The sequence below is a fragment of the Stigmatopora nigra genome, chromosome 11, assembly GCF_051989575.1.
Source record: "Stigmatopora nigra isolate UIUO_SnigA chromosome 11, RoL_Snig_1.1, whole genome shotgun sequence".
NCBI lineage: Eukaryota > Metazoa > Chordata > Actinopteri > Syngnathiformes > Syngnathidae > Stigmatopora > Stigmatopora nigra.
Window position 1 is genome coordinate 11018972 of NC_135518.1, and position 23717 is coordinate 11042688.

The 23717-nt window shown below is 43.0% G+C and overlaps 3 protein-coding genes across 3 annotated transcripts; all 3 read left to right on the forward strand.

The window, feature by feature from the left end:
- The first annotated feature begins 860 nt into the window (after positions 1-860).
- Positions 861-11996, forward strand: med14 (mediator complex subunit 14). The gene is made up of 29 exons (XM_077727406.1): positions 861-1301; positions 1994-2020; positions 2092-2197; positions 2272-2445; positions 2547-2676; positions 2773-2901; positions 2983-3090; positions 3680-3812; positions 4147-4297; positions 4370-4481; positions 4594-4719; positions 4787-4865; positions 5328-5487; positions 5565-5759; positions 5969-6103; positions 6203-6279; positions 6603-6763; positions 6836-6982; positions 7097-7341; positions 7662-7931; positions 8000-8243; positions 8927-9049; positions 9241-9417; positions 9487-9725; positions 10017-10196; positions 10310-10417; positions 10506-10631; positions 10708-10897; positions 11036-11996. The coding sequence occupies exons 1-29, from the start codon at positions 1126-1128 to the stop codon at positions 11107-11109; spliced, it is 4302 nt and encodes a 1433-aa protein (XP_077583532.1). The 5' UTR covers positions 861-1125; the 3' UTR covers positions 11110-11996.
- A 279-nt stretch (positions 11997-12275) lies between these two features.
- On the forward strand, positions 12276-14456 carry LOC144204405 (uncharacterized). Its single transcript, XM_077728391.1, has 8 exons — positions 12276-12646; positions 12755-12873; positions 13060-13120; positions 13194-13261; positions 13365-13467; positions 13615-13733; positions 13813-13961; positions 14161-14456. The coding sequence occupies exons 1-8, from the start codon at positions 12586-12588 to the stop codon at positions 14267-14269; spliced, it is 789 nt and encodes a 262-aa protein (XP_077584517.1). The 5' UTR covers positions 12276-12585; the 3' UTR covers positions 14270-14456.
- A 1183-nt stretch (positions 14457-15639) lies between these two features.
- Positions 15640-23716, forward strand: LOC144204279 (cohesin subunit SA-2). Its single transcript, XM_077728168.1, has 29 exons — positions 15640-15686; positions 15761-15851; positions 16092-16253; positions 16333-16429; positions 16494-16582; positions 16652-16723; positions 17067-17271; positions 17339-17472; positions 17540-17613; positions 17679-17802; positions 17884-17982; positions 18091-18170; positions 18253-18360; positions 18620-18725; positions 18882-18990; positions 19047-19150; positions 19217-19309; positions 19379-19465; positions 21121-21321; positions 21397-21473; positions 21543-21630; positions 21692-21772; positions 21906-21998; positions 22068-22242; positions 22386-22519; positions 22766-22867; positions 22940-23097; positions 23197-23304; positions 23385-23716. The coding sequence occupies exons 1-29, from the start codon at positions 15649-15651 to the stop codon at positions 23620-23622; spliced, it is 3327 nt and encodes a 1108-aa protein (XP_077584294.1). The 5' UTR covers positions 15640-15648; the 3' UTR covers positions 23623-23716.
- The last annotated feature ends 1 nt before the right edge of the window (position 23717 follows it).

Genomic DNA, 23717 nt, shown 5'->3' on the forward strand with positions numbered 1-23717 from the left:
GCTTTATGTGTATTCGGGTGATAACGCGGACGTGATTGTGGCCTTACCCCCGTATTCCCTTTTTTTCTGCAGCTATTTTGTGATAAGTGGATATTTGCATACGCACACGGATACAGTGGAGTTTTATCAAGTGCAGAGCAGAAATACTGATGGAAACCGTTAATAATTTATTTATTTCGTGTGCGTGTGTATGTGAAAGAGGAATATTTGTTTTCCCAGGATAATGGAACGTCGCACCACTAGAAATTATACAATGCAATCTAATTCGAAAATAGACAAACTATTATATAACAGGATTTCTTTAGATGCGTCCTCTCGTTTCTGAAAAGTTTTCATGCAAATCATTCAGACTGTTGTACAGTGTATATTTTGAAAATGTAAACAATTACCTCTTTGCGTGATGAGAAATGCCAAAACATAAACATAATACCCTTACAAATGTGAGTGTGTTGGAGCAATCTCATTTGGCTGCACACTTTTCTCCCTATTCATGTGACAGCATGTTAATATCAATGTAGGTTTCAGTTTGACATAAATACATTTGTATTAAAAGATGATCCATTGTGATACATTAAACAAGTCATTTTGTCTTTATTCTGCAAGTTTGGTTTAATAGTCTAAGTACTTAAATATAATACAGTGTGGCTGACATTTCAAACTATTCACAATGTTTTGGGGCCAATTCTGATCCTCTGTTTAACATGAAAGTGAAAAGGATTTCAAGTTGGTTTTGCATCCTTTGATTTATCTAAAAGCAGCCCTTACAGTTCATTTGACAGTTAAAATTTAGCAAGTATTAAAGCGATGAAAGATGTGTATTTTGACTCCTGTTCCTCGAGACTCTTGTTTTGGTTTTCTCATTTCCCGGTTCTCTATTAATGAGCACCATCATTAGCAAAGATGGCTGCCGAGCGGTTTTGATTACTTTCCCTTACCCCGTTTGCACTTCTTTGTGAACTGTGCAGACTTTTCCGATGAACTAATTCAACTCTTCCGCGGATCGGAATGTAGTTAACCAACAGCCTGACACTTTCATGCTCAGCATTTTGGCCGGAACAAGCCCACAGTCCTGCGTTTTCGCGCCGGTCCCCGTTAGCTTTCTCGTGGCTACCTCCGTACTGTAAAATGGCTCCAGTGCAGATCGGCGCTGACGGGCAGTTGGTGCCACTTGGGGGGCCGGTGGTCTCGGGCCCTCAGCCTCCGGCCCCTGGTACCCTGGCCACGCATGGGATACGCCTGAGCTTGCTCATCGACTTCCTTCTGCAGAGAACCTACCATGAGATCACCCTATTGGCAGAGCTGTAAGTAGACTAAGGCCTCCGATGCTAAGCTAGGCTAGGATAAGACCATCCCTCATAACAGGAGTAATATAAGTCATTTGACAGCTCACATTGAATGAAATGCAACATCAAAAGTTTAGATTTTACGCAGTGTGGGCGACCTTTTCCATCCTATTTTTTGGTATTAAGATCGGACAATGTTCCAATTCGTATTTACGTTTGGAGAAATGTATAGTCTTATTTAAATTCACAACAAATACTTGTGATGTAGAAGCATATGGAAAATTTAATCGACATTAATTTTCCAGAAGTATTTTATTTTACACCTTCAACAATAACCTAATATTAATAACCCTTTTTATTTCATAAAATAAATCCAAATAAAAAAATATAGTTATTTAGGATTTTTTTTAATTTTTTACTTGGCTCACTGAGACAATGATGAAGCCCTAACCAATATGATATAAGGACTCCAAATGTTATTTTTTTTAAATATGGTGATCGGTACATAATGTTCAACACGTGAATTTTATGTACTACATACTTGTCTTGTTCGATGACTTGACCTTTGACATAATATAGGTGCAGTCCTTCAATAACACACACACACACACTGTAACCTGGGCTGAGTTAAGCTGTTTAATTATGGAATAGATGAAAGAGTTTAAACTGTTTACATGGTATGTAATACAGTTTCCATGTTCTTCTTTTAGGCTTCCAAGAAAAACAGATATGGAAAGGTATGCCGAATATCTTTATTTTTTTTTACCCTGCACCTCACATCTTATATTGATGTCACTTTCCATTAAAGGAAAATCGAGATTGTCCAGTTTGCCAGTCGTACCAGGCAGCTATTTGTACGCCTGTTGGCCCTGGTAAAGTGGGCCAGTAACGCAGGGAAGGTGGAAAAATGTGCTGTAAGTGTGCTTGAAAATTTTCTAAATATAGCTGTGAAACTGCACTTTTGTAACTTTTTGTCTTGTGGCCACAGATGATATCCAGCTTCTTGGATCAGCAGACCATCTTATTTGTGGACACAGCAGACCGACTGGCGTCGTTGGCACGGGACGCCCTGGTGCATGCACGCTTGCCCAGCTTTGCCATCCCATTTGCCATCGATGTCCTCACAACTGGTTCCTACCCACGCTTGCCCACCTGCATACGAGTAAATCGGATTCACACGAATACACATTGTAGTAATGCATTTAATGATGTGACTTTTGACAACATATGACTTTGATTGTTTTTGCCTTTTTTTTCTAATAGGATAAAATCATTCCACCTGACCCCATCACTAAAGTTGAGAAATTGACAACCTTGAACCAGCTGAATCAGATTCTACGGCACCGCCTGGTCACCACAGATTTGCCTCCGCAGTTAGCCAACCTCACAGTCGGTAAGCATCCATAATCTGTCAATGTGTTTAGTAGTGATCCACATTCTATTGTATATGATTCTTCTATTATTGTTTTGATCACGTGTTTGCATGCAGCTAACGGCCGCGTGAAGTTTCGAGTGGAGGGAGAGTTTGAGGCCACCCTTACTGTGATGGGCGATGATCCAGATATCCCCTGGAGGCTCCTGAAGTTGGAGATATTGGTGGAGGATAAGGAAACTGGAGGTAAGGCTTGATAAAGGGTACTGTGATAGATTTTTCTTTTCTGGCCCACTCAATTGCTGACTGCACCTCTTTTGACACCAGATGGCCGAGCTTTGGTACACAGTCTTCAAGTAAACTATATCCACGAGCTCGTGCAAGCACGTCTATGTGCGGATGAGAAACCACTGCAAGACATGTACAACTGTTTGCGTATCCTTTCTGAATGTGTACACCCTATTAATATTTAGGCCATTTTGCTAAGAGACGTGAATGATCTTTTTATGAGTTTATCATTTTTAGGCATTCAAAAAATTGCAAATCATGGTCTGCAAAAAATGGTCCTTGCCCAAGGTCGCTATCTTGCTCATGTCTGCCAGCACAGGCGGAAAATTCCCATTTGTTTATGATCACTGCATAGATACCATTTTAACAAATTCTGTCCCACAACATCAAAAATGTATTTTTTATATACTATGTTAATGGACCAAATGTGTTGTAACAGCTGAAATAAATTAGAAGAGGAAAAAAAATGAAGTAGCCTTAATCTGCTTTTAGAGTGCTGCATGACTGCACTAATCAATGCAAATGAGTGCATCTCAGCTCTGCCTTTCCTGCGAGCCGTCCGAGCATTGCATCTCGGCACATCAAAGAGCAGTCTGTACTGTGGACAAACGCCTCTTTTTTACCGTCGCTGTGACGAAGGCTACGTGCCCGAGTGCACGTCTTGAATGCCAATGAGAAAATGTGCCTGACACTTAACTTGACCGCCTGCATTTTCTTTAACTGGCCCTGCGTCCAGACTCCTTCTGTCTCTCACTGCAGCTGGAGGTGCTCCACTCACAGACCTTGATGCTCATTAGGGAGCGCTGGGGGGACCTGGTGCAAGAGGAGCAATATATGCCTGCAAAATACCTCATCCTCACTGTCTGGAAGTAAGCCTTGATATTGCCTCAACTAAGGCGGGGTGATTTTTAGAATTGAGGGAGAAGTATTATGTAAGACATAATACTGAAATTCTGCAGTGTTCTACATTTGTTTCAACATGTTTTGATCCCTCAAGTAATGGAGCGGCAGTGACTAGCTCCGTATAGCATGAAAGCTATAATGTAGGCTGAATTCAAGCGTCTTGTGCGGCCCAATGCAATGATATTTTCATCATTTGCCAATTAAATCCGGGCATTGGGGCAGAGTTTGGATAGTTGTCATTGAATTAAATGTGTTGCATCATATTCAGTTTCAATGATAGCAAAAATGTTCTTGCCACAGCCAACAGGTGCTGGGTAGGAAAACAGGGACGGCCTCTGTTCATAAAGTCACAATCAAGATTGACGAATCAGATGGATCGAAGCCGCTGCAGATCTCCCACGACCCGCCTTTACCTGCGTGCGACTCCAGATTGATGGAGAGGGCAATGAAAGTCAGTTGCACTGCCCCTTTAATGGCAGTTTACATGTCATACATTAATAATGCTGAACTCTTCTGTCGTTAGATTGACCATTTGTCTGTGGAGAAGCTTCTGATTGACAGCGTACATGCACGTTCTCACCAAAAGTTGCTGGAATTGAAAGCCGTTTTGAAGGGCAGCAATCCAACTGACAGCTGTATGTATTGCATTCGTAGATTCTTATTGAAGTAGAAAATACAATTTAAATTTTTTTGGGAGTATTTATCATTTGTACTTTCCCAGATGATAACTGTATTTTTCTACTGCAGCATTCATTGAAACAGCTCTACCCACTCTCGTCATTCCCATACTGGAGCCATGCGGTCGTTCGGAGTGCCTACATATCTTTGTGGATTTACATTCTGGCATGCTGCAACCCATGCTGTATGGATTAGGTGAGCGGAAGCCATCCCCCTAACTCGTCCCACTGTGCTTTCTCAACGGTGCGCTTTCTTCCATTAGAACAATCAATGCTGGACGACATTGAGAAGACTATCAACGACGACATGAAGCGTATCCTGTCTTGGCTTCAACAACTCAAGTCAGTGTGCCTATGAAGTTATATATTGTATTATGAAGAGAACCCAAAAGTCACAATATCACAATAATGAAGTAATACATTGTTATATTATTAGATTAAATTCTTAAGGGTTATGAAAAAAATCATAACCTTATGGAAATAGACTATTTAGCGCATGTTATGACATATTACAAGATTACATTCACAATATGAGAATAAAATCATGCATTGAAGTACTGAGACAAAACTCACAATACTACTAGAATAAAGTCATACATAGTGATATTATGGAAAAAAAATCTAAAAGAATGTTTTATTGGAGTACTATTACTAAAATCCCGTAAAGTTAAATGAAACTGTTCAAATTTATTGCTCTACCGAATAAAAAGCAATTTATTTTAGCAACGTTATGTCTTTGTGAACACAAAACTGATTGGTTGACTGATAGCAATGAATTAAAGAATATCTTCATCTGGTCACTAGATTCTGGCTGGGTGAGCAGCGCTGCAGACAATCCGTGAAGCATCTTCCAACCGTGTGCACCGACGTCCTCCACCTCTCCAACACTGCTTCACACCCAGTGGGAAATTTGAGCAAGCACAAGCTCTTCATCAAGCTCACGCGTCTTCCGCAGTACTACATTGTGAGGCCCCTTCTCTCCCTGACGCACGCATCAAGTTTCCGCGGCATGACATATTAATTTTTGTCTTTGTCCCTCAGGTGGTGGAGATGCTTGATATGCCCAGCAATCCCACAGCTTTGCAGTACAAATACTCCTTCCTTTTTGTAACCCAGCTGGAAGGCGACGACGGGCCTATGTGTGCTCAGCTTTTGCAGCATTTCAAGCCTAATCTGGAACATCTCGTTCAAGATGCCACGTCGATACGCTTACACCGAGCTGCCTCTAAGAGAAAGGTCAGGATTTTTCCTAGTGACATTTACCAGTGAGGCGTACAAAATAAATCTTAATATTATTTCATTTTCTAATGCTTTTTTCAATAGTTAATTCTTGACAAGAAATAAAAAAAACACAAAACAGCAATTCAACTATTATTCACATTTTCCTGCTTCTAAATAATTAAATGTATTATTTATTTATTATTTTTAACCATAATTTTGCATAGATGACCGGAGAGCCTGCAGAAACAGAGCCAAAGAAGCCCAAGCGCTCAGGGGAGATGAGTGCCTTCAACAAAGAGTTGGCACACCTCGTCGCTATGTGTGACACCAACATGCCCTTTGTTGGCCTCAGGACTGAGGTGAGTTGTTGCGACTTGAGAGCTCAATTTATTCCCGCGTCTTGCTCAATCAAACTCACTTTCCTTGCCGACGTTCGTTACGTGTCTGTTGTGATATAGCTGTCAAACATGGAGATTCCCAACCAAGGTGTTGAAGTGGAAGGGGACGGCAGCAGTCACGCCATCCGCTTGCTTAAGTAAAACCATCACACATCACAAACATGCATGTACAGTTATACACTGCTTTTTTTCACAAGGAAATAACAGTAAATGATAAAATTCAATTTAAATAGATTTTTTTTTTTTATTTTACTTTAAACCCATTCAAGACAAATAATCCAAAAAAAGAAAGATTAAAGTCTCATCTTTCATTGGAAAATGTATTTTTTTTCTAATTACAACTGCATTTTACACACCAGTTTCAAATAATAGTTTTGGATGCTACCCGAACACACCATATACATTTAGAGCACATTAAATGTCAATATTACACATGAAGATAACTGTCATATTCTTGTAGGATCCCTCCTTGCAAAAGTGTCGGAGAGGAGACCAGAAGAGCTTTGGAGCGCTCTGTTCTAGACTGCACCTTCCGTCTGCAGGGCAGAAATAACCGGACATGGGTGGCCGAGCTTGTGCTTGCCAACTGCCCCCTGAACAGCACCAGTAGCAAAGAGCAAGGTACACACTATATTCTCCCATACGTTATGATTAATACTGCATACCCCTAATCCTTGAATTTTCCATTGACAGCTTCCACACGGCATGTGTACCTCACCTACGAAAATCCCCTGTCTGAACCCGTGGGTGGACGCAAAGTCGTTGAAATGTTTCTCAACGACTGGAGCGCCATCAGTCAGCTTTATCAATGTGTGCTTCACTTCTCTCGAGCACTGCCAGGTACCAGCAACTGTTCACAAAATGGCTACAGCACAATCCGTTGCAACTATGTAGTGATGTAACCAAAATTCATGTCTTTTATAAACCTCCTATCTTCTCTTTGTGACATCCCAGAGTTGCCCTCGTACCTAAGCTTGTTCTCGGAGGTGCGGTTGTATAACTTTCGCAAACTGGTGCTGTGCTACGGCACCACCAAGGGAAGTTCCGTCACCATCCAGTGGAATTCCAACAGCCAACGCTTTCACTTGTCCCTCGGGACAGTGGGACCCAATTCGGGTTGCTCAAACTGCCACAACATCATCCTCCATCAGCTGCAGGAGATGTTCAACAAGAACCCCAATGTCATTCAACTTTTGCAGGTAGCTTAAAGGTGTTTTCTGGACATGAAGTCCCACTTCTTTAATACTATGGCCAAGCCTGCGACTTATACTCGGGTGTGGCTTGTAAAATGTAAAAATTTTAAATTTTACATCTTCCAAAATGTTAATACTAATAAACCGCGAGGGGGCGCTATTGGTTTGTTATTAAGAAGTCATAATATGAGCCCTTCTTCAGTGTTGACTATTTATATATCTAATCAATAAATCAACAATATGGCGCATTAAAGCCTATCTCGAGGGCTTCCTTTCAAATCCATTCCAAATATCCATTGTTCTGACTGATCATTTGTTATTTGCAGGTGCTTTACGACACCCAGGCCCCGCTGAATGCCATCAACAAATTACCCACCGTGCCCATGTTGGGCCTTACCCAGCGTACCAACACCGCATACCAGTGTTTCTCCATCCTACCGCAGTCGCCCACGCACATCCGCCTAGCGTTCCGCAACACATACTGCATCGACATCTATTGCCGGAGCCGTGGCGTGGTGGCCATCCGGGACGGCGCCTACAGTCTCTTTGACAACTCCAAGATTGTGGAGGGTTTTCAGCCGGCCCCTGGGCTCAAGGTAACATAAGTGCCATCAATGGCAGCCAATGATCTAATGCTAAAAGAAACATTTTATTCCCATTTCAGACATTCTTGAGCATGTTTGTAGACAATACCCAGGATGCACGTCGGCGGTCCGTCAACGAAGACGACAATCCGCCATCCCCGGTTGCTGTGGACATTATGGACACGCTCATGAGCCAATTGCAGGCTCAGCCGCAAACCATGAGGCCATCTGGCAGCGGCGTGTACCCACCACTTACATCGCCTCCACCCAACTACCATGCCAACGTCGCCCCTTCGCCTTCTATGATGCCCACGCAATCGCCAGGTATTCACAGAGAAAGTTGTGCAGGCTGTTTGATTCACGCTAGCTTCCTTGGCGCGACATGAATTGTCACCACCATGCTGATTTGCTGTTTCAATATGCACGCAAGAAGTCCGCCCCTGCCATGTTGCCCCATCACAGCCCTCCGACCGCGCTGCCGAGCTTTAGCGTGTGCATATGAGTAGTGTTGCACCGACACCTGACTGTGTTCTGATGGCCAATAGCGGGTTTTCTGACAGACAGTACAAAATATAAATATATTTTTCAAATACTAAATTTGTGTATACACTTGAATGTCAGATCCTGCTTAGAATGCTTTATGCCACATTAGTATGTTATCTTAGCTCAATTGCTAATCACTTGAGCCAGAAATTCGCTAGCCTACTTTTCCCAGTTTTTAAGGCTGGTCATATCTTTTATTTGTAGTATGTTAAATCTGACTGGTATCACTGTTTAACATTTATCTAGCATTTCAAGTATAGGTGCTTGCAATGAAAATATGACGTGTAAATGTGCATAATACAAAAACACCACACGTCAGATTAGCTTTGCTTCGAGAAACCAGTTCAATGCTCATTTTGGTGTCAGTGCAACACTATGTATGAGAGAGTGAGCGAGCGAGTGAGCGAATGAGTGTATGTGTGTGAGCTGCTCAGTTTGACCAGATGTGGTGTATGTATGTGCAGGGAACATCCATGCCTCTGGCTCCCCTAGCGGAGCGTTGAGGGCTCCCTCTCCTTTCGGCCCCACCCCGTCTCCATCTTCTCTGGGCATAGCCATGGGTCAGACAAGCTTTGCCAGCCCCCACGGTAAGACGGGCACAGATCTGGGGGCCTGTCTGAACACCAATCTCCTTTTGCCCAGCTCTCGATTAGGCTGTGTAGAGGACAGATACGCACAAGGCTTCAAAAAAAAAAAAAACAGGCACCCACAGTTGTGCATTTATTTGGTGTTGTTTGCTTTTCATGTGCAGTTAATATGTGGCTATTCATCTCACCAGGCGCACTGGATCCCAGCTCACCCTATGCCATGGTGTCTCCGAGCCATAGGGGACAGTGGCCGGGCTCTCCCCAGGTCTCAGGTCCTTCGCCTGGGGCGAGGATCCACGGCATGTCGCCTGGAAACCCGTCGCTGCATTCACCCATCCCTGACCCCCACTCTCCGCGTGCCGGAACTGGTAAATAGCCATTGTGAAAGAAAGTAGTTTGTCCAAAATACAGTTTTGTTTGCACTCTTTTTGTTTTAGGTTCCCAAATCATGCCCAGCAGTATGCCTCCTCCCCGCAAGCTACCTCAACGCTCTTGGGCTGCCTCCATCCCAACCATCCTTACCCACAATGCCCTCCATGTACTCCTGCTGCCCTCACCCACACCGTGCCAGGTGCCGGGTCTGGCCGGCAGCTATCTGTGCTCGCCACTAGAGCGCTTCTTAGGTTCAGTCATCATGAGGCGGCACCTGCTGAGAATCATCCAGCAGGAAGCCAACGTGAGTTTGGGCTTGAGCCAATGATAGCGCACTCATAGAACTGAAAGCAAAGCAGTTGCTAACAACAACATGTCAATTAACTTAAGCTAATGTCTTAGCTAAATTTTGTATCGATAGTAAAATATAATATTCAATAACAGTAACCACAGCTTTTATCCATTTTTATGAATGTTCTTTTCCTGCTGTTAGATTAATATGATTAGAAGCAGAGTTTGCGAAAGTTCCATTGGCAAACAAATAAGAGAGAAAAACCTTTTCCTTGCTCACACTGATTATTTGCCTTCCATGCAGCTATCCGTCGTCAACTCCAACGAACCCGGCGTCATCATGTTCAAGACGGACGTGCTCAAATGCCGTGTAGCTCTGAACCCAAAGAACTACCAGACCCTGCAGCTCAAAGTCACGCCAGAGAATGCGGGTCCCTGGTCCCAGGAGGAACTTCAGGTGCTCGAGAGGTTCTTTGAAACCAGGGTATGTACCTTCACATTGCTCTTAGAGGGATGAATTTGCATTTGTGTCGAGGCAAAAAAAAACAGCACCCTCAGCGACCCTTGAGCATGGACTCACACTGTTCTCTCTTCAAGGTCGCCGGGCCTCCCTTCAAGTACAACACTTTGAATGCCTTTACTAAGCTTCTGGGGGCACATACACATATACTCCGGGACTGTGTGCGCATCATGAAGCTTGAACTGGTTGGTTGAAATTTCTTTTTTTTCCCCTTTTTAAAAAGATGTACTTTATTAGATTAAATCTTACGTTCTGGTCATCTTTCTCTTGCAGTTTCCAGATCAAGCCGGCCAACTCAAATGGAACGTCCAGTTCTGCCTCACCATACCTCCCAGCGCTCCCCCCATTGCTCCCCCTGGAACCATCGCTGTGGTCCTCAAGACCAAGATGCTCTTCTTTGTAGGTCCTTGCCAGATTAATGCGAAAAATTGGAAAGCGCTTGAGACTCTTTGTTTTGTCTGCCTCTCCAACGCAGTTGCAGCTGACTCAGCGCGTGCCCGTGCCGCAGGAACCATCGAGCATCATTGTACCTATAGTGTACGACATGGCCACTGGCCTCACCCAGCAGGCTGATATTCCCAGGCAGCACAGCTCTTCGGGAAAGGCGGCGCTCATGGTTTCCAATATCCTCAAGAGGTTTAATGAAATACATCCTGCCAGGCCAGGTAGGTCCTCCTAGTCAATTTATTTTTATTTTTTGCATGACTATTTTTGCCCATTTAAAAAAAACTTCTATTTTACAGACTTAAGTGGCTCTCAGGTCTATGTCACTCTACTTTTCTAATGTGTTTTCTTTCCTCCAGGAGAATGCACCATATTTGCATCGGTCCACGAGTTGATGGCCAACTTTACTTTGCCCCAGGACCCCCGACATTGAACAAATGAGCAATCGGAGCTCAGCTTTTAACACCCGGTTTGTTCTTCTCGGTACTTGACTAAAGATGAGCAGATGAGGTATATTTTGGATATGAGTCCTATTTTTTTCCCCTATTCGTGGGGCAAACAGAATATTATGTATTGAAATGGAGTTTGTTCACAAAATATGTACATGGTTGTATATTTCAGTTTAGGCCCTTTTGTTTTCGCGACATTCTGATCTCGAATCAGTCGATTTCTTAGTCTTTCGTATAGAGACGTTTTCATGTTTATTTCACAATGGCGACGCACTATAAATTGACCATGTTTCATCAAGATTGAGGGATACTTTGGAACTTTGCTTTTTAAAAGCTGACTTTTGTCTTCCACTGCTGGAGCCTGATTACTTGTCAGTAATTCTGAGCTACACTTTTTTTTTTAATCCAGATCATCTTTTGTTTATAAAAGCGCATTTCTTGCGGCGCTTTCTTCCACCGCTAGTTACGCATTTTATTTTGAGACAACGCCACATAAAAATGGATCACTTTACTCCTGTTTACAATAATGTACCAGCAAAAATTATGGACTTGCTATTCTTGGAGGATGCTCCCTCAGTAAGTCATTCACTACCAAAAATGTCTCCAGACCACCATTTTTTTACAGGCGTCTCCAAGTATTGTGTTCTATATCTATAGGAACACATTTTCATCTTTAATTATAAACAGTAGTTGGCCCTGACTCTTTTTTTGTCCTTTAGTTATAAGCCGTTGAGCATTATAAACAATTGTTCATGCTTCTTTGGTAGTGAATGAGTTCAGCATGTCAAAATAAATCAGTACATCTGTATATAAAGTATATTTGATGATATTGTTCCTTTTTGAATTGGAATAAATCTGTTTTTCTGCACTACAGGATTATCCCAGGGTGAGTTGGATATCTTTTTGATAGGAATATTAGGAAAACATTTTTTTTTTTTACAAAAATTTCATTTAAATTCAGATTTTTCTTTATTGGAGAAAAAATAAGACTTCCAACATGCCAAAAAAATCAACGTTTCTGCAATATTCATTTTGACTAAATTCAGAGTATTTTTCTCTGTCAAATATGGATTTTTGCCCCATATGATATATTTTATACATAAAATCCAAACAGGGCTTGTCTCTTTCTAAACATTACGTCATTGGTTGCGAGGAGGGGCGTTCAGGGTCCCCATTGAGAGACTGCGGCTTGAAGGCTGACAATCGCAGGGCGTGGGTTAGCCGGGTGTCGCTTCAATGTATCCCCCCTCTCACTGCTTGTATAGCAACACCGAACATCGCCTTTCCACTACCAAATCGAGACTTTTGTCAAGAATTAAAAAAACGCGAGGCTTTTTCGACGGTGGCACACCGGAACGCACCATCACCGCCCCAGACATGCGTTAAGTATAGAAGCTTCATCTTAGTTTTGCGAGCCTCTTTATGGCTCTACTTTCATTTTGACTAAAGTGAATTTGAAGATGGCAGGATGTTTATCAGAGCCACTTTGTCAGCCGTGCGTCTACCATCAGGCGTTTAAAGGTGAGTCAACATTAGCTTAAAGAAAACATGCATTCACTGATCCCATTGATGCCAATTGTGTTGTGTTGTATTGCTGATGTTTACGTATATTCTATTCTGTTTTATTAGTGGAGCTACAGGTGAAAAGACCCCTGATGCCCCTCCAACTGAGTCCAGAACAGGTGGCTGTGGAGATGCTGTGTCTCTGTGGGCAGCTGGACCTCCTCATCAGAGCACAGATGCAGGAGGTATTGAATCACCGACTGGCCGTGAACGCATCGTTGTGGATGCAGTGCTGCATGTATTTGTACTGTATGTGTGCAAGTTTATGATTAGTTTTGAAGATATATTGCAAGTTTTATTTTGCAGGAAATCGTGTGATTTCCCTGTGTAATCAAGTCACATATTGTCACCGTGTTTCAATTTCTGGATAGTTTCAGGAGCAGTTAAGACGAGGCTGTAGCCCAGAGGAGTCAGACGCCTTTCAGGCCCAAGGTCGGTATCAACTCCATATTTTACATATTTTGTATGAACATTGTATTTAAATGTACTCGCTGCTGTCCTACAGGATCGGAAATTCTTGACCAAATGCTGCAGTGCCTTGAACATCTACCAAAACCCATGCCACAACTCGAGGTATCATATCAAATATGCTATAAGAATTACTTTTTTAACAATGCAGTTATTAGATATGAAAAAAAATAAAGGATATGAATTCATCTTTGTGTTCCCTTTACAGGACTACCTGGACATGGTGGGTTTGTCCGCCATGTTTCCTCGCGTAGAGGTCTTCCTCATTCAAGGCAGCCCAGTGGACATGTTGGAAAGGCCGCCAATGGATGGTGAGTTTTTCTCTATAGAATAAACGTTTGTATTTTTTTTAATAACTGCTTGATACAAAATGTGATCATTTGATACCACCTTGTAGTGTCTTGTCGCCGCAGCATGGAAATACAGTCAGTAAGGGCAAACTGATTCCTCCTTTGCAGACTATTTCTCCCACATCGCCAAACTGAATCAGCTGCTTGTGCTGACTCAGCAGCTGGAGGAGGACATTCGCCACCTCGGAAGTCACAAATACATCGCCCACCAACTCTCTGTCATATACGTAAGATGGCTTACGCTGCTTTACTTTCCAGAGGCTGGCTAATAAAGTGACTTTTTCCCTTCGTAATTCACACACACAGCAAGTGGTGTGCTCCTTCCGAGGCGTCGACGTCTTTTCGGAGATAAAAAAGAACATTGAGGCCAACTTCAAGCAGATGAAAGAGTCTCTGGTGGTGGAGGAGGAAGGCTCCAGGCACGAACCTCAACTGGCTGCGCATTATGTCCACTGGTGAGTTCAACTGTTTCCTGTAAAACACAAATCTTCATCACCACTGAAAGCAGGGGTGTCCAATGGCCGTCCGACAAACAGCTAGTTTAATCCAGTTTGAATGTGTTATAAATACATCTTAAAAACCTAATTCACGTGATCGGCCTGAACACAACACATTTTAAATGTAAAACGTTGATTTTTCTTTCTCTTTTTGTAGGATATTGGACATTACTCACAAGCTGACATCCACAGTGCTGTCTCTTCCGGATGAGTTGACTGATGACCTTGATCAGGCCATGGCTTTCATGTCACAGTTTGCGTCTTAATGATCGCCACCCGCTGAGGACACTGGCAGGGTGCTACGCCATTTGACTCCACAGCGGGATTATAAAATGCTATTTATTTGCTAACATGTTTGTTTTTTTGCATTGGTTTGTTTGAAACTTGCTCCAGTTGTCATCATTGTTATGAATGTTTTTCTACCTCTCACAATACATTTGAATGCAATTGGCAGTTTGTGTACCTACCTAACTCATCTATTCCAATTTATACTACTACTACAACTATATAGAGTAAAAGGAATAATAGTACTCAAATGAAAGTATTGTGATCTAGAAAAAATAACAGATAACTCAAATCCTTCCTCAGTAAAGTCAGGAGTAAACAGAAAAGACAGCCCTCAAATATCCACTTTTTCCATTGTTTTTGAATGCATCAGACACGGGACCAATCAGTGAAGAGCAGGCGGTCTTTAAGTGATGGACGTTGTGCGAGAATCCAACCATGCAATTCCGGGTTAGCAATTCACCCAATCAAGACCATCTGTTACTTCCCGCAAACATGACTGCTAGAATCACGCTGGATTAACGCCAAAACAATTTAAGTAATTCTGCACTAAATTGATGTCTAAATATTTTCCATTTAAAATCACAAAGGACGATCATCCTGCAACGATGACAGGTAAGAGGGATCGTTAAGCCTAGTAAGCATGTCTGACTTGTCATCAAGACACTATATTACTCTGTATTATACACAAACAGTACAGCGTGGTAAATGGATCCCATGTCATATTTGGGTTTTCGGGAATAATATTTGGATTAACTGCGGTGGTAGGTAGCTATTTTTACAGCTGATCTGACAAAACAGCATTAAATTCCCTTGTGATTCTGCCGAAGTGTCCTTGAGCGAAGCGGAGTGAAACAATTTTCTAAAATGTGCAGAGTTATTATTCTAACAAGGTCTTAATCCACCCCATATGTGTCATAAAAAGGGATGTAGAGGCAGATCTGTGAAGATTGTATCATTTTCCACCTTTGATAAATAAACAGGATTATGATGCGGTACAGCATTTTAGTGCAATGTAATGCAAGTACGCAGTTTAACACACCAGCGTATAATATATGCAGTTCTCAGATGTTCCACTAGACGGAGCAAGGGGACGGATTTTAAATTGGTTAATTTTTCAGAAAGTTTGGATGCCTGTCATGCCTATTGTTTGTCTAGGAGCACTCATAAAATAATAAGTTGTGTTTGTAGATGCTATATGACTGTGGACTAGAGAGAATTGCATGGGTTAATACAAAGGCAAACGCATAAAATGGTGTCAGTCAATAGCAAAATGATTAAATGATATTCCCGGATGACTTTCAATCTGACTTTTAGGTGGGAGAGATGTTCCCTAAAAAGCACATTTGTGAGGAAGGAGATGATACCAGAGCCTGCTTCCGGACCTTCTGAGCTAAAGTAAGACCGTATGTTTTGGACCGGCTCATTTATTTTAAATGGATGTACAAGCATGTTATGTTTTTCCTCTGCAGTCGGAGCTCAAGACAGGATGAAGCCAACTCCTCGGGGGCCCTCAATAATTCCGAGGATGAGTCGGGGAATGAAAACAGACAGAAGAGAGGGGTGAGTTATTCATGCCAAATTAGGGGGAAAAGTCAAATATTTAATTAAAGAGCCCCGCTGAGGAAAAGTGAAGTGGAGTCTGAAGTACTACTAAAGTAAAGTAAAACTTGGCAAAGTAATTACTAGCCAATGGCTCACAAATAGTACAAATACAGTTTAAATTTTAAAAAGACAGAAAAGTTTGGATATCCTTGGTTTTTGTTATGATGATGCTATTTTATTTTTGTGTAAAAAACATAGAGGCGGAGGAAAAGAACTCTCAAAGAAGTGGAGAACGTCACATGCAAAAAAGCCAAAAGCCGTCGACGCTGCGATCGAAAAGACGCTTGTCGTCGTGAACGTGGACACGTGGAAGCCGTCACTTTGTTTGACGTCATTTCCATGGGCTCGAGCGCCATGCAGGTAAGCTCCACTCTTCCTGGGTCTTTTTTCAAGTTGAAGCGAATTGGTTGTAGTTTCGTTTTGACGGGGGTCTGCACAGGTGGTCATCGATGGCTGGGCGGAAGCCTACGCGGCGGACCGAGACGGGTCCCTCCTGGACCTCATCAGCTTTTTCATCAAGTGCTGCGGCTGCAAAGGTGAGTTGGTATTTTGATCGCTTTCTCGACAGGTGATGGCTGACATTTTTTTTTGGTGTGGCAGGTGTAGTCACCGCTGAAATGTGCGACACCAAAGGGGGTGGTGAGACCTTGGATACCTTGGCGGAAGAGCTTGTGGAGGACCTGGATGAGGTCAGAAGATGTAAATCCAAATTTCCTAGTTTGGGCTAATACATTTACGCACTACTTTTTGTGTTGTAGGTTGCCAGTTTGCAGTATAAAAAGTTTTTGGCCTTTCCGTGGATACTCACAGTCACCTGGCCCACGGATGCAGTAAGTACTAATTATAGACAAAATTGTCAACTTGCTAAATATTGTTAGTTTTAAAGTTAGCCAGATCACATGGAATATAATTCACATCAAATTCAATACATATATAAAAAAAATATTCATGTATTTTTTAAATAATATTTTTCATAAAAATGTGAAAATCTCATAAGCGGAAGCCACTTTTGCTACTACTGCGAAAAATGTTTAAATAGGGTTGACCCTACTTTGCAATTTTTTTCAATATTGTGACCATGTCTGGTCTACATTAGATAGTGTTGATATCATTTTATTGCCACATTGGCTCCACTACAACACAGTCAGAATGCGTGTTTCCTTTCCATTCCAGGACAGCCCAGACTACCCTCTGACCCAGCCCGGACCACGAGGCCGATGGTTCCACGCGGAGCTCAGCGACTTTGTGTCCGTTCTGGTGCGCCAGTGTCAGGAAAGCCTCCTCTTTGACAGCTACTTGGTCAACACACTCATTTCGCTGCTCTCGGAGCTGTCCGACTCCCACGTGCGAGCCTTCCGACACACCTGCACACTCGCGGGTACGTTATTCAAATTGTAGATTGCCTTAGATTTTTTTTTAACGTGTTTTCCTTCGTTTTTGATTAGCCGTCAAACTGCTGAGCTCTTTGATGGACGTGGCCATAAACCTGAGCGAAAGTGTTGAAAAAAGTAAAAAGCTGCAGAGGGCGCAGAGGCCGAGCAAACGGAAGGCGGAATTGTCGCGAGAAATCGTCAAGGAGGTAAGAAATGTCGCTCTTCTCTCCCTTTGCTGGCCGGCATCCAAACATCTACTCCTTTTTTTTCAAGCTGCTGGAAAAGAGGGCCGAGATGGAGAGCATGATGGACGCCATCTTCAAGGCAGTTTTTCTCAAGAGATATCGGTACGCCTTCAACGCATGAAAAAAAAAAGTGATTGAATAAAATCGTACTTTTCTGTGACGTCCAGTGATGTGCTTCCGGAAATCCGTTCCATCTGCGTGGAGGAGTTGGGCCTGTGGATGAGGCGTTGCAGTTTCGTCTTCCTCAATGACACTTACCTCAAATACTTGGACTGGATGTCATATGACAAGGTGAGGAAAACACATTTCTCATCCTCATATATGTATATCATTAGAAAAACCCTTGTATTGATTTTGGCATTATCCTTTTAGATTCCAGATGTACGTCTCAAGTGTGTTTTGGCTCTTCAGACCTTGTATGGCGATCCTCTTCTTTTGCCTCAACTGGACCTTTTCACCAGTCGCTTCAAGGTAAAGTGTAGGCACACTAGAAAATCATTTATGTTTTCCTTTAAGTTTGTATATGAGCTGATGGTGTCCATATTATATGATGATATATTAGCTGTAATAATCTTTCAGGACCGAATGATCTCCATGACACTGGACAAAGACAACGAAGTGGCTTTGCAGTCCATGAAATTAGCGCTGCTCGTCTTCAAGTCAGTCCATTTCCAACAATATTTCTACTCCTCCCTTTGTAACAAGGCTCCATTTATTTATTTTTTCCCCCCACATTTTTAGAACAAGCGAAGACGCTCTGTCTTCCGATGACTACGAGGCTCTCCTCCAGCTCGTTTATTCCTCACAGCGTTCTCTCGCGGCTGCGGCCGGCGAGCTGCTCTTCCTAAGGTAAATACTCTTGTGAGCCATAAACCTTTATGGGGGGAAAATTAAAAAAATCAAAGGTGGTATGCTCAAGTTTAATTTGACGGTTATTTTAATGATACATTGATTCATAATAATGTATACAAATAATCAAGACACCCTTAGTACATACTTTTTTGTGTTTAATTTCAAAGCACTGTTGCAATTGGTTTTCCCCAGAAAGTTTTGTTCATTACTGCATAAGTTATTGTATTAAATTCTGTATTTTTTGTGGCCCTTTTAGAAATCTGAGCGCTCGTGATCCTGCCCCTGTTCGTCAAGATGGAATTATTCAAGTGAAGAGTCATCTAGGGTTAACAAGACTGCTGGATTTCTACAAGCACTCTAAAGTAAACACGTGAAATGGGTTAATTTTCCAGTACCATTGACTACACTCATAGTCCTATCCAAATAGACATTATTTAGTGGTTTGGGCTTTAAAGGGATAAATAATCTGAATATTTTTTGTCTTACATCCATTCTACTACCAACACACTTGGGTGCAGTTGCACAAGCATGTGGTTTACCTGGTGGACAGCCTTTGGGACTGCGCTGGAGTTCTTCTCAAGGACTGGCCAGCAATCACGTCTTTACTGCTCCAGGATCCGGGGACTGGTCAGTAACTCTCATTCTCCTCTGAACCATTTCAGGACAAACAACTCTTTTGGTAGGCCTCGCTGCAGAGGACCAGGTGGCGCTGGTGGAAATCGCCCTCGCTTCCATACGGCAGGCTTCAGAAGGTCCGACGTTGGCTGGGAGGAACGGTGCCAAAAAGGTGAGGGAGAAAAGCTCAAACTCCAAATTCATATAAAGTGATTTAACTGTTTTTTTTTGCTATCAGGTGATGAGTTCCAGAGAAAAGAAAGTTCAGGTGGATGACTGCACAAAAGTAACACATCATTTCCTCCGGGAACTGCCAACCTTAATGAGCAAAGTATGGTATTTCTGCCTGCCTCTCGCCTTTGTCAATTTATGGTCTAATGAGCCCCATCGCTATTTAAAGTTTTCAGGTCGATGGGACATTGTTGCCTCCTTGGTGAGGATTCCTCAATACTTCCTGCCAGAGAGCCCCGAGGCTCAAAATGCTCAGGTCAGATTTCCAGCCAAATAATCCCTCCTCCTACAAAATGATGGCAATAAATATTTTTGGGTGAAATCATTTCACTTGGAATATTGGTGTTAACAGTCATAAAAAATAAGGGCTTGAAATGTGATTGGTTAAATGCTTCCATATGAAAACACTGCAATAAATGAAAGAGACAAAAGTACAAGTACTACTGCCTACTTTCACATGGTGGTGGCCCAGTGGTTAAGTCATCAGTCTTCCACCTCTGTGGTCATGGGTTCAAATCCAAGTGCAGGCAAAGATTTTCCCAATATTATTCAGTTAAAATAATAAGTACCACCAAAAATTTAAGTGTATAAGTCTTCAGTAGTGGATGAAGCATTTTGTGAAAAAAATGAAAGTGTTTCACCCCATTTCCTTGGATAAAACGTTTCAACACCTACACCCAATATTATTTAGGTAAATGAATGAGATAAAAGTACATGTACTACTGCTTTCTCTCACAGGGTGGTGGCCCAGTGGATAAGACATCAGTCTTCCACCTATGGGGTCCTGGGTTCAAATCCAAGTGCAGGCAAAGATTTTCCCAATATTATTCAGTTAAAAGAATAAGTTCTAATGTCTAAGTGTTTAAGTGTATAAGTCTTCAGTGGTGGATGAAGCATTTTGTGAAAAAAATGACTAAGTGTTTCACCCCATTTCCTTGGATAAAACGTTTCAACACCCATGTATAAGTGGGGCACGAGTTGGTGTAGTGGGTTGCACACTCGCCTTTGCACCGAGAGAACGTGAGTTCGCTTCCCGGTGTCGGCGGTTCACTGACCAAGCAAGCGGTCGAGGGTCGGCCGAAGGCCGACCCGAGAACGCCTTTCGCACATACAGGTCCATCAAGTGTCTTCCGAACTGCCGAAGGCAGTTCGGAATATAACCTTTTGCTGAAAAGTATGACTAAGTGTTTAATATAAATTAAAAAGTTTTTTCTTTTTTTTCCCCTTCTTCTTATTCCATTGACCAATTCTTCTTCCCAAGTATTTTCAGCCAAACAACGGCAGCGGGGATCGAACCCAGGTCTCCCAGACGGGAGTCCAGTGATCTAACCTCTGCGCCAACCAAGTGACTACACTTTTCTTTGTAATCATTTGAGTATTTTTAGAAGAAGTCCAAAGAAACAACTAAGTGAAAAGTGTCCCGACCGGGAATCGAACCTAGGTCTCCCAGACGGGAGTCTAGTGCTCTAACCTCTCTGCCACCAAGTGGTTACACTTTCCTTGGTAATCATTTGACTTTTTTGACAAGAAGTCCAAAGAAACAACTGAGTGAAAAAGTGTCCCAACCGGGAATTGAACCCAGGTCTCCCCGACGGGAGTCCAGTGCACTAACCTCTACTCCACCAAGTGGCTACATTTTCTCATCATTTGAGTGTGTTGACTACAAGTACACAGAAACAAATAAGCGAAAATGTGTCCAAACCGGGATTTGAACCCCAGTCTGCCACATGGGAGCCCGGTGAACAAACCTCTGCGCCACAAATTGACTACACTTTGCTTTGTCGTTATTGGAATGTCTTGACTACAAATATGCAGAAATAACCAAGGGAAAATGTTTCCCAACTGGCACTTTTGGAAGTGAAAGACAAATTGCCATAGTCAAGTATTAATAGCGTTTGTCCACATTTTCAGATGTTTTCCAGACTGTTAGCGGAAATGGTACTTGTCCTGGAGGTCCACTCGGGGGAGGCCATCCTGGAGGCCACGTCTCGCACCTTCCTCATCCTGTGCGCAGAAGAGTCCACCTGGGCCAAGGCAGCCCGCCCCATCCGAGATTCCATGGTCGGGGGCTGGGTGGACCACCTGAAAGACCTCTTGACCACCTCCTTCATGGTGAGCTTCTTCTAGGACTACAAACTGTCAGAATTATAAAAAACAAATATCAACCAAAAATGCTATCTTCTCCAGGATGGCCTCCTCTTCTCCAACCAAACACAAACTGCAGACTTTTTAGTCACACTGAAGAAAGTCAGAGCTTTCCACAAGTAAGTGTCAGCCAATAAATGGGGTCTTCCAGACAATTTCCCACTGACATTACTTCCACTTTCCCGCAGCTGTCACGACCTTTCCAGCTGGAACCTTTTCCACCTGCTCTCCCCTTTGCTGCCAGCGGAGGGCGAACAGGCGGGGCTCCCTGCTTCGGTAATTGAGAAAAAAAATGTCAAATGTGTGTTGAAGACTAATCTTATTTTTTTTGTGACAGGTCTTAACAGAAGTGTTACAATGCTTATGCTACTGCGTCTTCTGGTCTTTGAGCAAAAGTGACAAAAATCTGACTTCCAGGGTGAGTTCCATATTTCCATCCCGGTTACACACCATTTTTACCCACCAAATGTACACATTGCTCCTTTGAGCTCTCCTGTATTCTATTAGCCTTTTCTTGAGACTAAGTATAAACCACCACTTTTTGTTCTCAGGACACAGCCCAGTCCCAAAGGATTCAGTTACGCATACTCTGCGAGGCCAGTCATCGCAGTCTCACCCACCCCGACCACCGTGTCAGACGGCAGGTATGGCTACCGTTTTTTTTTTTTTTTAAATTTACCAGGACACTCTCCAACCCCTTCCTTCCATCTCAGGCATTCTTGGGCGTATGCGACGTCCTAACCGCTCACTCCTCCCAACGCCAAGCATGGCACCCCACCTCAGGTGGCCCCCTGCCCTACACCCCCACGCCCAAACTGCAGATGGCGCTTTTGCACTTTGTATGCAAGAATGTTTTTGTGGGGCCAGACGGCATCCACGAAAGCAAAGGTGAGTGAACGAATGATTGATTTACTTTTTTGGTATTATAATTCTTTGGCCACCATGGACAGTAATATACATATTTTGATCTATCATAACCGTCAATGGGTCACGAGCCACAGAGTTGAAGTGTCTGGTTTTCTTTTTCACAGATCTCCCGGCCTCCGAGGAAAAGATGGAGATGCTTCACAGAAGGAGAAGCATGCTAGCTGCCTACTGCAAGCTAGTCCTTCATGGGGTGCTGGAGATGAGCATGGCAGCGGATATCTTTACCTTCTATGCAAAGGTATGTATAAAAGTCTTTTTTTCCCCCTTGGCAGGGGTCCCCATTTTGATATATACATATAAGAGTAGTCGCATTGATTAGAAATCGGAAAATGACAAGTCAAGCCAAGTACTTCAATGGGGGTTGTCCAAACTACGACCCGTGGGCCAACGGTGGCTTGCTGAAAAAAATACATTCAAAGATTGAGTTCCAAACTTCAGATCCATATTAACTGTCAAAATTACCATTAAGCAATGTTTTTTTCAGCATCATACCGACCTGGGGGACATCATCAAGGAGACCATTCACAGGTGCCGACTTGTGGATAAGCTGGAGGGCACTCGTGCGCTGGTGCTGTCTTTGCAGCGGGTGAGTGGGTGGGTCAGCGCTCCAAAAACACCAGTGACCCAGGCACATTCAACCTTTTTTTTTCGCCGCCAGGTCTTCGTGCATGTGACTAGCGAGCAGGAAGGTGATGGTTCTCCCAACAGCCGCCTCGGGGAAAGGACCCTTGCCGGCGTTAAGGAGCTCGCCAGGCGCTTGGCCCTCACCTTCGGGGATGTCGTCAAGTTTCGAGAGTGCCTCGTTCTCATTCACAGGTCTGTGGCATGGATGAGATATGATTTTACACTGTTTTTAAGTGAAAAGTAGTAAGATGCAGGTTTTTTTATACAACGTTTTAAAATGTTTTTTTGCAGGAGCGGCATTGAATATGTGTTCCGGGACTTCTCGCCAGCACTCCTGCCTTACTTGAGCATCCTGTCCGAGTTCTCCGGCAAGCTGCTCAAAGCAGACAAGAGGAGCGTGTCAGTAGTACTGCCACTCCAACTTGGCTGGACTCCATGGACATGTGGACAAACTAAACTGTTATTTCATTTGTGCCCAGGTTAACCTACTTGCAGCGGTATACGTCGGCACTGGAAGTGGAAGAGGAGCCGCTGCTCTACTACCGAGCCTCCCTATTGGCCGAAGGGGACACTGACGCCATCCGAGGACGCAGCAATGCCACTAAGGGCAAAGCGGAAGGCTCCAGCAACAAGATGACACCAAAGCGTCCGGCGCCATTCGACGTGGCGACGTCCGACCAAGACGAAGAAGACGTCGCTGTGGAAGTTGAGCTCTGACTATTTTAAGCTTTAAAAAAAACTACTTTGTACAGTAAGGCTAACTTGTAAGCAACTATTTAATTTATAAATAAAATAAACCTAATTTACTGCAT